This window comes from Temnothorax longispinosus, chromosome 2 (assembly GCF_030848805.1).
Source record: "Temnothorax longispinosus isolate EJ_2023e chromosome 2, Tlon_JGU_v1, whole genome shotgun sequence".
Taxonomy (NCBI): Eukaryota; Metazoa; Arthropoda; class Insecta; order Hymenoptera; family Formicidae; genus Temnothorax; species Temnothorax longispinosus.
In genome coordinates this window covers 2920938-2936509 of record NC_092359.1, presented here as the reverse complement: position 1 = coordinate 2936509, position 15572 = coordinate 2920938, and the positions used below count along the sequence as shown (strand labels likewise).

The window sequence follows — 15572 nt, the reverse complement described above, 5'->3', positions numbered from 1 at the left end:
TTATTTCATTTTATTTCATATAATAGACATTTCCAATTAGTCTCAAATTTTTGCCCGGTAGTACATGGACAATATCTTGATCGATAGCATCCGGATTGTCAAACTATTTAGTTAGTTATTCATAAACTAAAAATCGTTTACGTCGACAAGTTAATCAAAAAAAGTTAAATTGATTCGATGTTAATTAAATTAATGATAAAAGTGTTGTATAAGTTTGTGATTTATATCAATTCAAAAATCAACACCAGAAAAATTAAAAATTATTGATTCGTGAAACAGCCCGTGGAATTTAAAATTATTTAAATATTTTCTATATTATATTATTCTTCACCAAGAATTATATGAAAGAGATTTTATACAGCGGCAGCAATATTGCACACGGGCTTTAGAACAAATTGTAAGGCAGCTAAACTTTTTTAATTTTGTTTTTCATAATAATGCGATACTCAGTCATTACAATTGTTACTATTGATCGATTGAGAATCCATATTGGCTCCGAAATCAATAGACAGCATCGTTGGACAACCAATGTTTGACGTCGAATTGTAAACGACTCTTATCGGGCTTACCTTTATTAACAGTCCTTTATCAAGTTAATCAAATACAGAGAGATATTTAATTGCAAATCTATTACAAAATAAATTTCCTGAACTTTTAGAAGATACTCCTTTAATGACATTACAGAGATTATGATTTCAACATAACGAAGCTTTAGCACACGATGTCCGAAGAGTTAAGAATTGATGTTAGACTTTCTGATAAGTGAATTGGGCGCAATGGCACGATAAGGTGGCCTGCAAGAAATTCAGACTTCACCGTTTCTTTTTCTGTGAGACTACTTGAAAAGCATTATTTATAAAGAAAAGCCCGTGACACCAGGAGAAATAAAAATTCACATTGAAGAATGCATGGAAGCTATTAATTCCTAGAGAAGTTTTACTGTCTGCAGTGACTAAATTTCACAAAATAGACTTTTAAAAATGTCTCGAGAACGGTGGATAACATTAAAAAAAATTTTTTTAAGAGTAAAGAGAAGACTTAAAAAAATTGAGCAATACCCACTTATCATACTTATCAGTAACACTCACTCACACATACAGCAGAGAGGGTTTGGAATCATGACATACTACTGAAAGACTAAACCATAAAAAAAACAAGTTTTATCTAAATTCTAAAACATTTTTTTTTAATAACGTGTTTCTTTTAAGATAGTTTAGGTAAGTATTTAAAGTGACATGTACTCTCAAACTAACAGCTCTTAACGGGAAGTTTTCACTCGACTGAGATTTATAGTTCTTTGATAGTGATTTAAAATGACAAAAATACAAAAATACATCACGAAAATCTTTCACTAAACTTATGAACTACTTGTGACTTGTTAGGAATAAACGAAGATCTTCGGGATAAAATTGTGCAATGAGCACGGAACTGTTCCAAATACATCGACATTAACAACAGACTTTACCTGATAGACTTTACCACTTAAGAGGTTAAACTAGCGTTTTGAAAACGTTTCGACATCAATTACAAGAATATATTCTCGTTTAAAAATTTCCAAAGTGATTGGAAATGAAAATTTCCGATTTTCTTAACATGATCTTCACATCCATGATCAAATAGGTAGCATAACTTCTTTCTCCTTCAAAACCAAACAACTTTTGTCTGAAATATATATATTTTTTAATATCTTTCTTACCACATATTCGGGGTGTGCATTTAAAATAAGAACTGTATATTCATTTATCCGATTTATAACTCGCAAAGCTAATGGCAAACAGAAAGGCTTAAGAATCTGAGAATTTATTTAACTTCACACTCAGAGAAAAAAGTAGCATCAGCAATTAGAAAGTTGAAGAAAAATAGCACTTCGGTCGTGTACAATGAAGCTGCGGTAAGAAAAATGAATAAGTTGCATGAACTAAAGAAACATAATAATGTTAATCATTTGTGAATGAATAAGCTAAAGTGGAGTACAAGAAAGTAGTAAAATGTTTTTATTAACAAAAACTATATTATTGATACAAAATGTGTACCATTATGGCATAATGTAACTGATTTCAATAAAATGTTTATTTTAAACGGAAAGAATATATAATTATCATGATCTATTGTATGAAGTTTATATAACAATATATATTTCAGTTATTTCACCATTTCACTATATTATTTAACAGTTACAAATAATGAAACTATGTTAATCACATTTGTTTTTGTGATTATTTCTGATTATTTTCATAGTTCTTAGTATTTTCGTTCTCACGATCTTATAAAATTAGTTGCAAGAGTATACTTAAATTTTAGAGTTATAATTGATAGAACTATTTTGTTTTCTCCAAGTGTGGTTGTCGAATAAACGCGATTTGCTGCAGTTAGTATTAACAAAAATACAAGAAAATAATAATATAAAAAATAGTTTTATTAACAACAAATATATTATCGATACAAAAAGTGTGGCACAATGACTCGTTTTACAAAAATGTTTGTCTAATCAAAAAGAATTGTCATAATGTGTTGTATGAAGTTTACATAACTATAAAATATTATGGTTATTTTGTCATTTTACTACTATTTTGTAGCTACATACAACTGATGAAACAATGTTAACATCCAAAATCACATTTGTTTCTGTAACTATATCTTCATATTTCTCAGTACTATTTTCGTTCTCATAATTTTATAAAATTAGCTTTGGAAAGAGGGAAATGGGAGGTATTTAAATTTCAGAGTTATTACATTACAATTGTCAGATCTATTTTGTCTTCTCTGAGTGTGGTTGTCAAATAAATGCGACTTTTCACTATTACTATCGATAGAAATTCGATAGTACAGTTTCTTTTTTTATAAAAGTAAATTTCTGAACAATTCTGTCGCGAAGCATAAGCTAGTCTATTCTAACACGTTTATTCTCGTTATAATATATTTATTCATTATACATTTGGTAGATTGAATTCACTAAATTTAGCACCGCGTTCATCATCAAAATGATATTAAGCTCATTAAGCCCGTATCAGATTACGCATTAGAGATCGAGAATTACGAAATAGATATTAGAGAATTTGACCTATCAAATAACATTCATTTTAATTCATGCTTTGATTATTTGAATTTCAAATTTCTAATTCGCAATCTTTAATCTTCAATGCGTAGTAGTCTAATACGTTTAGCTTCAGCTGATATAGGGGATGTCGTAGCTCGTTACCTTCTCCTGCATTTGCGCCTTCATGGCGATCGTCTTCTTCTTGTCTTTGCACCTCTTGTTCTGGAACCACACCCTGATCACGCGTGGACTCAGCCCCGTCATTTCGACGAGCTGTTCCTTCATTAGGGCGTCCGGGCGGGGATTCGCCGCGTAGCAGGTTCTGAGGGTGTGCAACTGCTTCTCGTTGAGAACCGTGCGTACCCTCGTCGGCTTTCCGTCGGAACCGCCGCCACTTTTGTGGCCACCGGAACCGCGAACGCCACCGACGCCCGCCTTATGCGATCCGCTCTCGGATCCGGAATCTGCAAGCATAAACGTCGAAAGTTCTCCCTCGCGGTGGCCACCAAGCTGAGCTAAACGAATACGTGTTTCAAATGTAAAATATGAATTATATATATAAACAAATTGTGGGATATTTTGAAGAACGCGCGTTTTTTAAAGGATGCAAGATATGTATTTTTGAAGAAAACTAGAATGTAACGTGTATAAATAATATAAGAAAAAATATTGATCGAATCTGAATTATTGTGACAATTGCGTTTGCGTAAAGTAGGTGTTAATAGTTTGCGGAAAAAAATAGATGTATTAACGCGACGGAATGTTTTCCGCAAAAGCTAATTAGTTAATCTAATAGGCAGACTTAAAGGAAGAGATGTTGTCATTTTTATGGTAGCAATAAACTGACGTAAGCGCGCGACTCGCTCCAACTGCGAAATCGTAGAAAGGGAGGGAAACACGGAATACAAGGCGGTCGTAAATCTTTCGGCACTCGCCAGCTCTTCCGGATTCTTCGTTAACGTTTTTCTCGACGGTTACTTACAAAGGGCGAGCGTGCGGTTGCCGCCTCTCGGCGAAGATTTATCCGCGAGAGAGTCGCGTTTCGCGAGACGAAACATCCCGGACACGAGGTACGGAAGAAGGGAATACGCGCGCGATACGATTCCGGACCCGCGACTATATCTTCCCAACCGGTCTTGCAAAACGGTCGTGCCCGGCTAATGGGAGATCCGGATACTGGTTCAGCATGGCGGACCAACGGGGAGCGAAGCAAAAGGTACCGACGACGCGAGACGATCGCCTGCGGACCTAGCGCGCTCGACACAACAGTCAAGAGACAATATTGTCGATGGGCAAACGCGGATCCCGTGCTCATGCGATTCCTTGATCAGCCGAGCGACCTTGGAATGAATCGCGGAACGTTTAAGCGCGAATCATTCGTGACTCGCGAGCCACGGTCGCGCGAACGCGTAATGTTTTATTTGCAAGAGGCGACAGAGGCTATCCACTTTTTTTTTGTCAAAAAGTATTGCGTTGTTTAATCTGCCCGTCCGTCTCGTAGTCGCGGAATCTTTCCTCGAAGATACACCTGAGATTTACTTAAAAGAAAAAAAGAAAAGGCAGTAAAACGTAAATTTTTATCAACGCAAACAGTTTCGTGATCGAGATGATTGTCAATGTACCGTAGCGTTGTCAATTAAATAATATACTTTTTAAAAAAGAGAAATATAATATAGTTTAATATACACTTTAATCAAATTTTTAATTATTTTATCAGAGTCTAATAAGTCGAAATTTTAAGTATCCTGTCTAAACGGTTCGATTTTTGTCGTTACGTACACGAAGATGTAATACAGAATGCATGTTGAAGAAGTCCTCCCGATATAACGAGGAAATAAAGTCAGCAGAAGTCATTTAAAATCATTCCACGTCATTCAGAGAGGAAGCTAGATGTCCAACGATAATTTTGACCATTTCACCGATGTATTCTAGGCAACGTCGACGCTTTAGGTGTCGTGTCGTTCGAAATCTAGTAGATCCGCCAGCGGGAAGACGGAAAGTCAACGAGAGTACACTACAAGAGAACAAACGAAATCCTATTTCTGTGTCCTAACCAAATAGCGGTCTCGGTTGGCATAAGCGAGAATGAAACCGGCGTTGACACGGCGGCACGACGATAAGAAGAGTGAACAGACTCTCGACCTTCGAAAAACGATCGTGTAAGATCATATACCTATCATATCGCACAGATTGGAAGTACCTTCCGGAGAAAGAATGAGAGGTATGCGGCGAAGAGAAGCGCTTAGTTTGAGGAGGAAGTTATTTCATCACAGTGTAACATTAGCAAGAAATTAAATTCTTTTGAAAAGCATACTCTTAATTGATCTTTTAATGATCGATCGACATTTCGTGGCGTGCGTGTTCAAACGACCGCGTCGGAAATTTGTTTCTTTACACGTAAATAATCCGTGGCCTAATAAATTTGATCCTCTTAACGCCTAATAAAGAGCGGCGAGCGTTCATATAATCGCGGGGCATAAATTCACAGAACCCATTAAAAAAAAAAAGAATGATTTAAGACAAAATTAGAATCACCTTAATTTTTGAAAAATTATCTCAGGTATTAAATAAACTCTACAAAAAGAGAAATCTATTTTATTCTAACGTTATAAAACAAGATTGGAGTCGCGTGAAATGTTACTATTAGATCTCGCGATACCAAGAACGATCGTTATTTCTCGCAGATCGAAAGCGGACAGTTTATTAGAGCTGATCGGTAATTCGTGAGCTATTAATAACTTGACGACACGTTTTCGTGATGTCCCGTCCCGCGGGATATCCCCGGCGCGCTAATAAAGAAAATACGAATAAGAGGAAACAGATCGTGCGTAGTTATGCGCGACAGTAGTTGGCAGGGTGGTGTTACATTTGGCACCTCGGCAACGTTCCGAAGACACGTCGGGGCCACTACCGTCGGCACAAGGTGGTCCAACTTTTTCGTGCGTAGAGAACGACGTTTTACGCGCGACGATCTCCAATGACGAATCACAATGACAAACACGGGACGACGTGTGCACGTCGCGCTGCCGCACACGAGTTATTTGCACGAAAATTAGTATATCGGGTAATTATGCCGACGTTTGTCCTTTGCATTTTGTGAGGGAAGAGCGTGGAGAGGGAACTCACGTGGAAAACGGTAGCCGATCATCGTGCGCGCGTCGCGGTTTCTTTCCGCATCTCGATTACTATACGTATATCACATTAAAAAGTTCGATCGTTTCTTCTCTGGCTCTTACATCCGAGGAAAGAAAAATCGAGCGTGCTCTTTGATATCAAATATCGTGGTCTCTTGAAGTAGTTTGTAGTAGTATTTCGCCGGCGTTTACTTAATCATTTGTCATTGGCACACTAACCGATTTGGCAAATTAGCGAGTTGTAATTGCGACTGCCTTCCGACACGAGGTGTCAAAAGAGTTAATATCAGTCGCCTCTGGCATTAACTCCCATTGATTATTTGTCAAATCGTCCTCTTCTCTCGAAACCTAATTGCTCTGCCGGTGCAATCCCGTACTATATCTTACACACGGCTGGATTTAGTGTCTGAATTTCGGCTCCCGCACGGTCGAGTTAATTCGCTCGGTAGCAGTCCAGCCGGTCGGACGTACGCGCGCGTTATGCTAGGCTACAGGACATTAAGCCCGTGTAATCCTGACGTGTAGGAGGGTAGTGGTCAAGCCTTTACGGTCTTAACGGCTTCAATTATCAACACCTAATTATACGTCGTGAGCCTAACACAACATAGGAGAGTCCTTTGAGCTTACCCTCGAGCGCGCGCCCTTTTGCAAATTTGGTCTTTGGGAACATGGATAGACTGTGCTTGATAATCCACAGATATATCCCACGTCTCGTCGTATGACGCACGTCAGAAGCCGGATTCCCCGTTTCACACAGGCGCGAAGATTATTTAATCGTAGAATCTCGATAACTGTGTTCAATTAAGGCAATTAAGGATAACTGACGGGGGAACGGAAATAACAACAGACGATACGAAAGTAGACTTTATGATAACGCGGCGTGTAAATTCAAAAACCGCGGCGGTATTGTCTCTCTCAGAACTTTCCGCTTCTCTGAAAAACCTTAAAATAAGATTTCATGACGGTGACAATTTTCAATGTCGCCAATATCTTCGCAATTCGAAACGTATCGCGGGCGAAAGGAGAGAAAAGAGAAAAAAAAAGAATTCGGTCTTCGACGATTGTGCTCTTACCTGACATCGAGCCGTCGTTCGGGTGTAGATGATGATTGTTGTTCGTCAGGGAGGCGTTATTGTTATTCTCGCTTCCGGGTATACCGACAACTCCGGTGCAGTGCTTTCCGCCCTCGAGGGCATCGTGATCGTGCCGACAGAAGAGGCCGTCCTGCCTCAGAGCGAACTCGTCGCCGGTCTCGAGCCGCCTCATGCATGCGGAACAACGAAAGCACTCCACATGATAGATCTTAGTTTTCGCTCTCATCACATAGTCATTTTTGCTAAAACACTGGCTACACTTGTCGCACTTCGTGCCGAACAACCTGCAACACATATGAAAGAGAGATATATTCGCCATTCTGACGAATAAACACAACGAACTTGCAAAGCGAAGATTTCCGAATAGGAAAATTGCGAATAGAGCTTGAATTGAATTTTCTGGATGATTTTGAAGGAAATCTAACTAGAACGAGGAATTCTCGTAATATCGAGAAAAATTATCTATTGAAACGAGTGTGGTCGAAAAAAATAGAACAATTTCCGCGTGAAAATAATAACAAGAAGTAGAAGAAAAAGAATAATTACGTAACTCTATAAAAATGTTTTTTTTTTTAGAATATGTACTGGTTTTTGAAATAATTTGATGCACTGAATCTGAATCTGATTTCAGGATTTTGTTGTCATATCATGTTTAAAAGAAAATAACACAAAATAGTTCAAAAATTAGGATTTTGGTCATAAACACACATTTTACTACAAAAACTAGTAATGTATAACGAGAATTCTTTAATCTTGAAGTCTAGTAGATCAATAAAAAAAAAACGCACATGGAAAACAGAGATAGAAGAAAAAGATTTAAAGAGGAAATCTTCATTTTAAAGAGGAAAGATTATATTTTTAGATGCCGTTAGGCAAAAACGTAAAACATAATTTGCAATAGATATATAAATATGGCCAAAATTGTCATTTTCGGACTACTTTGATTCATTTTCTTTATAATTTAAAATTAGGATTATTTACATAACTTAGTGATCAAGTTGGTAAAGACGTCACGGATTAGAAAGAAAAGTCTAATTCGAACCCTAGCTGGGATATTTTTCATAATAAATTTGTTACAGTGATTTAAAGAATGCTTATTATTTCAGAAAGTTAAATCGATTATCGATTTAATTATATTGAATTTACTGTTCTAACGAAAACTATGTTTTAAGATCGATAAATAATCGATAGCTAAGTGAAAAAAATATATAAATTCAATAAAATGGCATTTTCTAATTTACTTGTGGATTTATATGTCGGTCAAGTTAGACTTTAATAATTAATTGTTTTATTTATATTGATACATTTAGGAGAAAATTCAATATTAATCAATATTAACGAAGTTTATCTGATAAATTGTTGATAATTGTTGATGTACATTTCTCATTGTGAGGCAACTACTGATTGTTTCTTTGCTACAACGTTTGTGTCAGTATCAATCTAATATTATCCAGCAGAATGAATCGCGATGTTAATTTTTTCATTATTTGTTTTTTTCTTTTTTTGATAAATTTTCATCCTTTGTTTGCTTCTATTTTACTACATCGCGAAGTTGTAAACATTTTCGGTTAACTGGAAATAAAAGCTTTATTCTAAATTCGATAAATGCAAAGTGGAGAAACATAAATCGAGCTAAAGTGACTTTATTGTCGTGTTGTGTATTTATTTCTGTACTCAACACATTGAGGGCCAGCTTTTTTATACATATACATATAAATTGTATACAAACATATACATATATACATATATATATATATATATATATATATATATATATATATATATATAAATTCAATAAATAAACCGTACGCTAATGTGTGCAGCACGGGATATAACGAAATGTCCAATGTACATCGTGAAATTGGAAAAAAAGTTTGCGGTAATGTGAGTGAAATTGATGGCGGTGTAACGCGGGATTAATGGTTGCCCGTCGCGTAATTGACGACCGCGTTGATGTACAATAGACGTTTCTATTGTTATCATCGCTACTGCTTATTTTTCAAAGTCGATAAACTTTTTCCACGCGCATCGAGAGATGTTTCGGTGCACTTTTACGTGTGCGAGCAATTATCTGCATCCTCGTAATTGAAGCGAAATCGTACTCGTTGTAACTTTAGCCAAAATTGATACTCTTTATTTTTGCAAAACGGATGTAATTAAAAGAACCAATACTTCGGCTCCGGGACATCACGTGCAATTTAGAAAAATATAATATTGTATACATGAAATTTATATTATAATATTATTATATGTATATCCATAATTATAATGTATAAACATGTGATTATGCATTTATGTGTATGTGTGTATATGTAAATCAATTACAGTGAATTTTGATAATTCAACTACGTGATTATATTTTGTAATAATCGTGGCACTTTTGCGATTGTTGGCGTTTGCCTGTCGGAAATGGCTACCGCCGGGAACACCCAGAAGGACGTATGAGGAGGGAGTTACTTTGGTAATTTGGACTTTTGAACGAAAGCGACAGCAACAACAAACGGCCGTCATCGCTGTCGCTCGAGTCCGCGGCCGGATACGCCAGTCTTGTTCGAGTTACGGCGACGTTCCGACGTTCGACGGATCAGCGCAAATAAACCCGCTGCCTCGACAGGGAAAAATATTTGGTCCAGGTCGAATTCGTGCCGATGGGTTATTTGGCGGCATTACCGTCGTGAACGATGAAAAAAAAGAAAGAAATGAGAAAGAGAGAAATCTCCACGCGAGGGATGCGTCTTTTTTTCATTTCTGGCACATTCCCGTTCCTATTTCTGCCACATCGAAAGTGACGTAACCAGCGAAACGAATACAACAACTCCAATTAATTTAGTGGTATCCCACTTCAATTAAATGTAAGCATTATAAAATCAATTATGATAATTGATTCGATTACAAGCACGTTAAAGGCATGTCCGTCATTCTGTCACTGTCGAAGAACAGAAAACCAATCATAGAAAAGGAATAGATTATTATCGAGCAATACAATCTTCAGGAAAAATAATCTAATAATAGACGTTTCGCTTAACACGCATTCGTATTAATTATCTTGATAATGTTCAAGTATTATTCTCTAAAAAAATTAGAAAGTTGCAAATTAACGAATAATTTACAAAATCCGTATAAAGTAAATTCTTACTAAAATACTCAAAAGTCTCAACATCATCGAAAGTTAATTTTATGTCTGTCTCGAATCCAAGATGATTAATGGAAAAAAGAAGTTTCATATACAAAGTCTTCGTTCATATTTTCGAAACTAAGTCGGCAAAAGTTACTTAATCCTCAAGCCGCTTAACTCCGTATATAACTATCAAAAGTCGTGTGCGATCCTATTTCTCGTAGTTTTATCCGCGGTCGAGAATACTTCTAGTGGTTTCCTATGATCGACCATGCCACGCACCGGCTACGTCGACTATTTCGATCGCATCGTCAGTAAATGACAGTAATAACCGTCACTGTGTCGAGGTGATGTCGATCAATGCCACGCATCGCCTCGTTGCGTTGACTCGCGAGTGCGAGTTTTCTCGCGAGCGCGAGCATAATTGCGTGCACGGTTTCTTTTGCACGCGCCAGCGCACGCAACGTCGTGACAGTGACGGTGCGGACATACGTGCATGCGTGCGTGTGCGTTCGTGCGCCGCACTCCACGTGTATACGTCGGATAAAAATACCCTGGACTTTCTCGACCCTGTCACCCCCTCCTTCCCCAATTTCTGCCTCTCGACCATTTCTCTCTTTCTCTCTCTCTCTTTTCCTTTTTTTCTTTCTTTTTCTTTTTTTTTCTTTCTTTTCCCTCCTGCTCGCCTCCCAATCCGAGCGTTTGCAAATGCGTATCGGAAAGAGCGTATCGCGTGTCGCCGGAGAATGTAGAGGCCGCAGTGACAAGAGGCACGGTTTTGCATTAATTACCATATTGCACCGCGATCGTGAGGCCGGGGTCTCTCTCCCGAGTGCCTCTTGTTCCACCTCTTCGTGGAATTCGTTCGTTAAGGAGCGACACTTAACCGTCGGACGATGAGACGGTGTCCGCTTGACGTACCACGTCATCGCGCGGTTTCGTCTCTCTCGTAATCGCGAAGAATTAATTGTACGGCGCCAAACGAACGAAAAAGTGTCGAATGCAATCTGAAAGCAACCCTTCCTCGTTTCTTTCGATGCGCGCCGTAAAAACTGTCGAAAAATCGAACGCTCGTAGCTCCTCGGGAATCTACCGCCGAAGATTTTTTCTTTTTTTCATTTCTTTTTGTTTGCGGCTACTAGGGTTGAACCACCTTTCAAAAGAAGTTTCGCTGTCCGACTTTCCAGTGAAGCGTACAGCGAAGTTCCTTTAAAAAAAAAGCGACGACGTGACTTACCTAACGTAATCACGCTTGCAGTAAGTTTTGCCGTCCCGCACGAAACAGGTGCATTTCTCGTCCAGAAACTGTTGACACTCGGCACACTTTAAACAAGCCGCGTGCCATTCCAGATTAGGCGCTACCCTCAGGATCCACTGGTCGTGAATTCGACCGCCGCAGCCAACGCAGTGCGAGCTTTTGCCTTCTGAAACACAAACAATCGATCGATTTTGAGAGAGAGACAGATAGAGAGAAAGAGAAAGAGAGAGAGAGAGAGAGAGAGAAACAGTTGTCGCTTCCTCAAAAAAATCTTAATTTTACAATCAGAAGTATAATCTTTCATGCCGAATGCAATGCGATTCGAGATCGCTATTTTTACACAATACATACATATCTTTAATTTTCGAAATTTTTAAAGATCTTTTTGATGAAAATCGCGCCCGATCTAAAGATCCGTCGGTGCGTTTCCTCGAACAGAGAACCTGATATTGGATAATAACGTAAAACAATAATCGTGTTATCTCGAGGCACACGTCCGCGGTGAAAGCACAAAGGGAAAGCCGCATTTTGTACGTATTTCACGGATGACACGCGATCTCGAATTAAAACACGGAATGTGCGATCGCGATCGATCTTATCGTCGATCATAACGACCGCTCGTTAGTTACGTATTAGCCGCGAAATAGCGATCGACATCCCCGCCCGGCGAAATCGCCGACAAACGAAAATAAAATCAATACGTTGATCTGTCCTGTCGTCGCTTTCGCGCCAACGCGTTATCAGTGATTTCGTGGATAAAGCTTACGTAATGGAATCGTACCAGAGAGGTATAGCGAGGGTATTTACGCATCCATTTGCATCGTGAATTGAACGACGAACAATATCTTTTTTCCCCCTTTTTTACAAATTAATATATATTACAATTAATCCTAGCTTTCCCACTGGGGTGCCTGTAACCCCAGGTAAAATTCGCTAGTTTGCTACTTCGAGAATTTACCTTTTCTTTACAAGCGAATATTTTCCAAACTACTATCCTTTTCATATTTTCTTATTCAAGGCATATTCCCTGATGTCTGGCGTATATCGATGGAAAAAAGTGACTTAAAATCAGTTGATTTTTTCATGTAGTTTTAGCTAAATATACGACGTTGGGTAACCTGTACCCCAGTGTAGAAAGCCCGTAAAAATTTGGAAGTGTGGGAAGCTAGGGTTAATTACGTAGGAGAAAACATGAAAGCCATATAAGACAATAATGCAAATGGAAATAAAAGAATATTGAAATAAAATTAAAAAATTAGTGTTGCTTCTTTTTCTTTAGTATATAATAACTAAAAACAAAGGCAAGAAATTCACGTCCCGGCGAAATTCAATTCAGGGAAGCACATTACCCTCTCGCCCGTTTTCGTATATACGTCTCTGAATCGTACGATGATGCCGCACCTTTCGTAAAATCAGAACATACGAGTGCGTTATCGAAGAAAGATAATCGCCAAATATCGCCGACCAATTCTGAGGATTTATTAAATTTGGGAAATAGATTAGCTTCACACAATTAGTAATACCACTTCATACATAAGACCTTAATCCACTGAACTATTAAATAGTCGTACATCTTATCTAAATACAGATACAATCAGAAGATAGACTCTATCGAAGAATAATCTAGGAAAAATTTTTAAAAGCAAATAATTTATATGACGCGCGCCTTTTCAACAACGTGGAAATTTTTTCCATTTTGTTTTTCAGTGTTTTAATTCAAACTAGGAGCTCCAAAATTTAACGATTAATTTAGAATTTATATTCTTTGTTTCTTTATAACAGGAAATATCTCAAATATCAAATGTCCATGATTTTTTTTTAATTTTAAGAAAACATATTTTTCTTATTTTGATAAGGATAATTACGCACGTGTAAGCCATTATTTTAATTAATACATTCGCGACTGGTGACTTCGCGAATTAAAAATGGTAGAGAGTACTACTTTTGTCTATAACAGAAGAAAAATGCTTATCTGTGTGTTAATTTGTATCATTTTATTATTACGTTTATTTCATCAGTTTCTCTTTTGTAAGATCTGCGTAATAAATTATTAAAATTAAAATTTTTATTGTATATTAACATTGTATTCTGCGTAAAGAATCCCATATAGGGTTTTACAGTCGGCCCAATACTGGGCCAGTATAATTAATACTGGCCCAGTATTGGGCCGACTGTAAAACCCTATATGGGATGTTACTTTTTATTGCACTATTTTCTCTTTTATTAATTGTTTGATATAAGAATTATTATTCTTCTAGCTTAATTAATTTACATACACTGCCAGCGAAAGTTTAAAGCCATTAATTGAAGATATCTACTATATGAAATAAAATCAAACTTGCATTATAATTTTACATGTTTTTATTATCTTATTCAATGTTTCATTAAATAAAAAATAATATAATGTGTTTGAAAGTTCTATAAAAAATATGTTTTACAAGATGAAAAGAGTGTTAAACAAAATAAAGAATAGGTATTGGACATTTTTCTCGTCAAAGTAGCCCTTAATTTAATCACTTTTTTACTAATCTAGGTAATCTATTAGCTAGAAGTTTATTTATTTTTTTTGACGAAAGATTCTTCCACTTATTTTCTAAAATTATTCACAGCTCAGTTTTGAAAAAAGAGACTTCATGACCATCGTAATCCATTTTCTTGAAATTAAACGATGCATGCTATGCTAATCACAACTGTGTTAAATATCATGTCTATTTCCTGTCAAATTAAGAACAAATATTGAGTACGGCAAGAATGAGACTTTTAAGTAGTGCTTCACTGGAATAATTTTAAATTTTATACTTGGTCTCTTTTTTAAACTTTCGCCGACTGGCAGTACATCTTTTATCATTATAATACTGTACATCAAGATATTACTTAAATTAACTTATTTCTTATAGATTTTTCTTTGTAGTTTAATGTTAATAAATGTCCTTTTAGTTCCTCATTTAATTTTATCTTCGTACACAAGTTATTTTTAGAATTGATATTACATTCCACGTTCAATTCTCAGTTATATTTTTTGTTATTTTAGTGCATTTTTTATTGTTTACAGATAATTTTCATAAAACTTTGTTAATATTTTCGTAAATTAAGTACCAGGCTTTCGGTCACATAAAGAAACAGTAGCGAATGCGTGCAATATTACAGTTCGGCCACGAATATATTTATATGTAACATAATCTATGATGAGAAACTTGTTTTACATGTCGGAAATTATCCCAGTAAATATTTACAGCTTTCCATAATGTTACATACATTTATACCGAGTTACGACATTTAATTAAACTTCAAAATACAATTAAAACGATCAATTTATCGCATTTGAATAAATATTGCCGATACAAAATATATTTTGCATAAATTTTCTGTGTAAATATTTAATGTCCCTCGAAAAGAGCAATTCAATATATTATCCGTACTTTCATACTCATGACGGTACGCGTGCGAGAGCTACATTTAAAAGCATCATCGGCAGCAATAAGAGGTTGGCTCGCGGTTAAATTAATCCACTTAACAAAAGTACAATATAATTCATAATCGGCAACACGGAGGGAAGCGGGTCGTAAGCGCTGCCGACGGCGACGCGAGAAAAATTAGAGAGCTCTCGATATTACTTGCGATTTATGACACTGGGAGATGGGCCGGACGGTCGAAAATCGAAAATCGGGTGCCGTTGGCCGCGCGGCGTGACTCGCCGCGACGCGTGACGCTTTTCTTCGAGACGCGACGCGACGCGTCGCGTCGTCACGCGAGTGCGTGAGCGAGCGCGGCGACGAGAAGAGAGGCAGAGGAGTGCGCCAACGAAGGCGCGTCGAGGATCATCAGGGGCGTACACGCCTGGGCGGCGCGCGTCTACGTCTCGCCGCCGGAACTCCGCCCAGAGTTCCGACAGCGAGACCGTCCGCAGTCGGCGGCGTCCGCCACACCGGATTCT

General features: G+C 37.3%; 1 protein-coding gene across 2 annotated transcripts in view; it reads right to left on the bottom strand.

Annotated features, from left to right (window-relative positions):
• Tup (LIM1_Isl and LIM2_Isl domain-containing protein tup) overlaps positions 1-15572 on the bottom strand; it is a 36769-nt gene that overhangs the window by 4766 nt on the left and 16431 nt on the right. For both annotated transcript variants that reach the window (XM_071769874.1, XM_071769875.1), the window contains exons 2-4: positions 11618-11804; positions 7245-7549; positions 3200-3501 (exon numbers count right to left, since the gene is read on the bottom strand). In XM_071769874.1, coding sequence (XP_071625975.1) covers positions 3200-3501; positions 7245-7549; positions 11618-11804 — 794 coding nt within the window. The remainder of the gene's footprint in view (positions 1-3199; positions 3502-7244; positions 7550-11617; positions 11805-15572) is intronic.